Here is a 6,329-nt window from a genome sequence, read left to right on the forward strand (position 1 = left end):
GGATCATGCCGCTCTTGGTGTAGCAGGAGGTGCCGATGTCCCCCAGCTGGGCCTGGCAGCAGGAGCACTTGAGGCAGCGGCTGTGCCAGTAGCTGTCCATGGCGTAGAGCAGGAAGCGGTCGGCGATCTTCCCCCCGCAGCCGGCGCACCTCTTCCACGAGAGGGAGCCCGCCGTCACCGGGGGCGGCTGCGAGCTGCCGCCGGGGTTCACCATGGCCTGCACGGAGAGAGGGGCGGAGGCGGCTCAGCGGCGGCACGGCACGGCGCACCCCGCCCGCCCCACGGGCACCGCCGGGACGGGGGACGGCACCCGGGCGGGGACACACACGCCGCTGGGCCGGGGGATGGCACCCGGGGGGACGGACACACACCGCCGGGCCGGGGGATAGCACCCGGGGCAGCCGGCGGGAGAGCGGCGGGCGTGGGGGGCAGAGCCAGCGCGCCCCGCCGCCCCCCCCCCACCCCCGCTCCGGGCTCGTGCAGCTGCAGCTCACACACAAGTCAGGAACAGTCCCGGGGTTTGTTTTGCTTATGCAAAAAAAAAAAAAAAAAAAAGTGTGTGAAGAGTGAAAAAAAAAAAAAAAAGTTGTGAAACTGGTTTTTCAGTCTAGGAGAGACTCTGCAGGCTCGGGGCGGTAACGAGGGGCTCGGGACCGGCCGCCCAGACCTCAGGATTTTTTTTGTTTTGTTTTGCTTTATTTTGGAGACATAAAAACACCAAGAGAAAGCACTCCAGACTGAGGACACTGGCCCGAATAATAGATCATTGAACTTTAGGACGCCTGTTAACTTCCTACACAAACATACTCAACTTTTGTCTCGCTAATCTGCCCTTGATCAGCAGTTTAAATGCTAAAGCTTTGTTACTCAAAAAAAAAAAAAAAAGTTTACCGACCATAGGAAAGCAGCAGAATAATGAAGTACCCGACTCCAGCTGGAGTAACTCTGGCTGGTAACTCCAAAACTGCTACTAAGGGCATTTTTCACTTTCTAATAAATGCTTCATGCAAGCAGGACAACCGAGAGATAATATAGGAATCAATTCATAAAGCTTACTCTAAACCGATTAATTTGTTGCCTTCAATCCAGAGTCCAATAAACTCCCGGTGTTCCTCTAGTCATTTATACTATAAAAAGATCAAGTTATTTACTGCCAATTAAGCAGCATGTTTTGTCTTTGTCCTTTGTAAGCCGTATGTGCTCATGCCGAGGCATCTGGCTATCTGCTAAGGACCTTCAGACTGATACCTCCAGAGCAGCGAGGACGAACTTTTCCTGCCACTGGCCCAACTCGGCTGCAGGAGTAGAAGAACTGAGGCCGATTTTAAACACACGTTTCCTCAGAAAGAGTACCTGGAGGTATGTCCAGTGACCGCACAATAAACCAGAAGAACTGCACCAATTAAGCTGTAACAAAAACCCCGAGACTTTGGAAAGAAAACCACTCTAAAAGCCATTAGCATTGCATTTATCCGAACGCATCATATACCTTTATGTAAATTGATTTCTGATGCATTTGTTCAAGGAATTGCCTTTTGTTACAGTTTCCAGCTACAGCCTAAATGAATCTGCATTTCCTGCTCCGAGTCTTTAAACCATTTCCCTACACTTTAAATCACTTCGGATTTCTTAAAAGAAAGAAAAAAAGATTCCATGCCACCACCTTAGCCCGTCTTTGTCGAAGGCAAATATATATATAAAAATATAAAATGGGAAACGTTACACTGAGAAAACCATCCAGTAACCCCATTAAGCTAAAGCTCTTAGGGACAAGCAATACCTTAATGCTGATTAAATCTAAAAAGATGAATCAAGAGGACTGACCAGAAAGTGACTCCCTTGATAACTAAGGACGGGCCCTCATCAAGTTTCATTTAGAGTTGGGGGGGGAAAGCTTTTAACTTAAATAGGCTTACTCTAGTAATTACACAGCCAAGCAATTTAGGTCCTGGGATAGGAGTCAGTGAAATAGAAAGCAGAGCTGGAAGCTAGAGGCAAAATACCGCCCCCCCCCCCCCTTTAACAGCGTCTCTGGTGTTTTTTTAATGGAGACCAAGGGAGGGACAAGCGGAGAGCTGGCAATTTGTAGTACAAAAATGGATGCTTAATTCATGTCTTGGTTTTAATTAGGTGATTCACCGGATTTCTCCTGGATTGAAACAAAAGACCGTGTGGGGGGCAGGAAGGGAATTGGAGAGGAGAGAAATAGAGAGCTCACTTTGATCTTTTCTGCCACTGTTTCAGAACAGTGTTTACTACGGGGGAAGCGGGTGCCCCAGCCCCCCCCCGCCCCGTCCCCTCCATTCACAGCCGAGGCAGGCAGAGCCCTTTCCCGGCGGCAGCTGGAAAGGGGGGGAAGAAAAGAAAGCCGCCCCGACCGGCGGCCGCCACCGCCAGGCTTTGTACGCGGGGGCCGCGACAATGCCCGGGGCCCACCGCCCCCCCATCCCGGGCGCCCCGCTCCGCGCCCCTCCGCCGCGGCGGGCGGGCGGGCGGGACGGCGGCGGGCCCGGCGGCGCGGGCACGCAACCGCGCACACGCTAGGCTGGAAAATAAGGGGTAATTACCGTCACTTCTTACCTGCTTCCCCTCTATATTGCAAAAGGCCGGGGAGAAACGTCGCTCGGGGTTGCCTGAGGAGGTCTCCTTGCAAAGAAACAAACACAGCGCTCGCCCTCGCTCTGGGTTTTGGGAGCGCTGAAGGGAGCCCACCGCCCGGCAAAGGGCAGCCCAGGCTGGAAAAATATAGATATTTCTATGAGAGGCGTCTGCCTGGGTCCTTCCTCCAGCTCCCGCTTCCCTGGAGGGGAGCTGCAGAGCTCAGTCCCTGCCGCTGAGCTGCACACGCAGGGCGCCGCCGCCGCTCGCTGCTGCAATCGCCGGGTAAGTTTGGCAATGTGGCTTCACTTTGTACCGCTTCCCCCCCCCCCCCGGCCCCCCCTCACCACCACCTCCGCCCCCTTCTCGGGGCTGTGGCGGCTCCCGAGCCTCCCGCGGCGCGGAGCCGGCCGGCCGCGGCCCGCCAAGGCGCCTCAGAGGAGAGAGGGTGAGAAGCCGGCGAGTTTGTGAGGGGCCGGGCGCGGAGCTGCCGCCGCGGCTGCTGCTGCTGGGGTTCCTGCGGCGGGAGGCGGCCCCTCAGCCTGCCTGCGGGAGTGGAGCGCGGTGTCTCCCCTGCGTGTGTGTGTGTCCGGGCGCCCCTGCGCTCCCCGCTGCCCCTCACACATGTGTTACTGACAGAGCAGAATCCCAACTACACTCCGGCTCGGCCCCGCCGTCAGCTCGCGCCGCAACCAATCCGCCCCCGGCTTGTTCAGGCGGAATAATAAAACCTGCCAATCCCCGAGAAGACAAAGGAATGAGTGAAAGGGGAGGGAAAAAAAAAAAAAAAGGGAAAAAAAAAAAAAAAAAGGCGAGAAAGGGAGGGGGCGAGGAGGAGGGGAATGGAGAGGAAGGCGGCAGTCAGGTGGGCAGCGGCGGCCGCGCCGGACGCTGAGGGGAGAGGCGCGCGCGCGCGGCCGTTAGGGCGCCGCCCGCCCCGCTCCGCTCCCGGCCACCAGTTGAGAAACTTGGCGGCGACTGGGGAAGGGGTGCCCGTTCCGGCCGTCCCCGGGGACAGAGTCGCTCCGCCCGGGTGGCGGCGTCCCTCGGAGCCCTTCACGGGTGCTGGGCGCTGCCGCGGGCCGGGGCGGAGGCGCTGAGGGGAGGTGCGGCCCCCGGGGGCCGCACCTCCCCTCAGCGCCTCCGCCCCGGCCCGCGGCAGCGTGGTCCTCGTCCTGTCCCTGGGGCCGCCGACTTTTTAAACCTTTCCGCCGGTGAAACCCTCAGAGGAACCCGCGTCCGGATCCGGCCCGCTGTTCTTAACGCCCTGCGAAAGGTTTTAAAAGGGTTAAAGTGCCGCAGTTGGCTGGCAGTTAGCGGCACGGCTTGTCATTTCAGGAGACGACTGCGTTTCTGAGGAAGGAGCCCCAAGGATGATAGCAAGAAGTAATGTTCAGTAGAGACACTTAAAATGGGAAGAAAAACCCCACCTATGTATTAACTGCACGTTTTTGAGGCCTAAGCGCAGAATGCTGGGTAACTACAGTACCATATAGCTAAAAAACAACCTTTGAAATAAACTATTTCTAAATGTGCCATAATTAGTGGGTGTTATCCCTGTGAACAGTTATTCCTTCAAGCGGTGGGGATGTGCCCAACTGCTGGAACGGGCTCTCGCCTGGCATTGTCTCACACCAGGCACACGGGCGCGAAACGCGCTTCACCTCGGCCGAAGGGGTCGGATCAATTATACATTTCCAGGGTCTGTGAAAGAGCAGAAAAAACTTCACGATACGAGTTTCTCGATTCCTGACTGCTGACGTAAGTAGCAGCCAATGCAGTGAGGACAGTGGGGCTGGCTGCAACTGCAGCAAGGCCGGGGCAGCTGCCCTGCCGGCGGGCGGCCTGACACCGACCTGCGCCGCCGGCGAGGGCAGGACAGGTCCTGGCACCGCTGGGGGGGGTACAGTTAATTGCTGTTGTCAAATAAATATTTAGTGATGGCGGTGTGACTGAATTACGAGCTTGCATGCATCCGCCGCCTCTCCCTTGTCCCAGGCAACAAAAGTATTTTAAACCTGTTCCTGCCGGAGGCGAACATAGAAGGGATGTACCTGCACAGGTACATGAAACTTTGGCCGGGAGTACTTATTTACAAATAAGTGCATTGGTACAAAAACGCAGAGCGACTTCCCCCTGACAGGCCGACGGGTGAGTCTGGTCTCGGGAATCACAGCCCAGGTGTACTTTAACCACATCGCCACCTGTGGGCCTCCTTCATTTCTGCATCCCTGGCCTTAGCCGGACCACGGAGACATGTGCCCAGTAACCAGTTAAAATTTAAGGAAAAAAATGTCTAGCTAGGAAAAGTGTACTTGGGAAAACACAGGATATCGTAGATATGTTTCGTTTCTAATTATATAGCAAATAAAATACTGAAATTTGAATGGTACCAGAGGTATGACTTAAATGCGGGAGAAAAGTCTACTACTGTCTTTCTCCGTGGACTGGGATGTGTTCAGAGTCTGTGCTTAAAGCAGACTGGGAGCTCATGGAAAGCTTCTGCAGGGAAAGGGGCAGACGTACCGGTGTTGTGGTTAAAAGTAATGTATTTTTTTACCATAGGTCTATGAAATATATCATCTGGATGTAATCTCCATGTACATATTACATTTAAACATGCTCAGCAGTTTTAGGTTTGTTATTTAGGATCTGGTACAATTTAAAATATATAAAGTAACAAGGCATGCTACAGATAATCAACAGTCACTGTTATTCTAGCTCTCTGATAGCTACGAGCACAAGAATAGAGCAAATGCCAAGCTAAAATAAAATCTACGTTGTCTAATTATCTAAGCCTGTAATGGCTGGAAGCTACCAAATTCAGACTCTGGAAGAGCCATCAGGACCTCTCCTTATTGGAAAAGATATTCTACCAAGAAACTCTGCCATAGGCACTAAAATGTTTACTAGTCTTAAAACTGATAGTGATACGAAAAATGGGAATTACCTTCTCAAGGAGCAGAGTTTTAAATGGTTTAATGACGTCTTCCAAATACCATTACAATGTTCAAATCTTTTTCTGAAATCTGATCTTCACTAATTTTCGTGATTAATTTTAACAGAGGAAACCTTAACTGAGAGCATTTTGCAGAGCAATATTTTTCTAATCTTTCTTCTGTGCAGCATCTGCTGTTGCTGTGCTGTCATCTTCGTTATGTTTTTCATTGTCTATGTGCCATAATGTAATTAGTTAGTTCAACATCATCTGTGCTATTAGATGAGATGTTTCTATGGTAAGTTAACATAGTTCTGTGTAATTGGTAGATTTCAGCAGTAGGCATGAATGTATCCATCAACTTTAGGTCGATTTGAGTCCGCAAGATTTAAATTCACTTGGCATACGTTATCCTCGAAGACTGTTAATTTTGGCTGAATGGATAAAAAACACAATGCAGAAGAAAATCTGGCTGCTTATATCGCGGTACTGTTGGAGTCAGGGAAAGGAAAGCATAAAATTGCTGGCTTAGTAGTTGCAATCTGAATGTCTGGAAAATGTTACAGCCTGTGATCCAGATCATTCTTAAACCTAGACGTGCCCCTCAGATAGCAGGTAGTCCAGAATTCATCAGGGTTATCTCTCCATTCATGAAAGGAGTCTTGGTTCTCTCCCTAAATACCGCATTCCTATGGGACCCTGACTGTCTTTTCCTTTTCTCATTAGAGAGAAATGTTGAGGCTGCTGCTTTGTCTTGAGATCTTCCATGCTGCACTTTGCTAGTCCTTGTGTC

The 6,329-nt window shown here is 52.1% G+C and overlaps 1 protein-coding gene across 1 annotated transcript in view; it reads right to left on the minus strand.

Annotated features, from left to right (window-relative positions):
- The window catches only part of LMO4 (LIM domain only 4), a 15,544-nt gene extending 12,238 nt beyond the window's left edge, over positions 1-3,306 (minus strand). The window contains exons 1-2 of the mRNA XM_074599202.1: positions 2,581-3,306; positions 3-217 (exon numbers count right to left, since the gene is read on the minus strand). Coding sequence (XP_074455303.1) covers positions 3-214 — 212 coding nt within the window. The 5' untranslated portion in view covers positions 215-217; positions 2,581-3,306. The remainder of the gene's footprint in view (positions 1-2; positions 218-2,580) is intronic.
- Positions 3,307-6,329: the final 3,023 nt, after the last annotated feature.

This window comes from Larus michahellis, chromosome 8 (assembly GCF_964199755.1).
Source record: "Larus michahellis chromosome 8, bLarMic1.1, whole genome shotgun sequence".
Lineage (NCBI taxonomy): Eukaryota > Metazoa > Chordata > Aves > Charadriiformes > Laridae > Larus > Larus michahellis.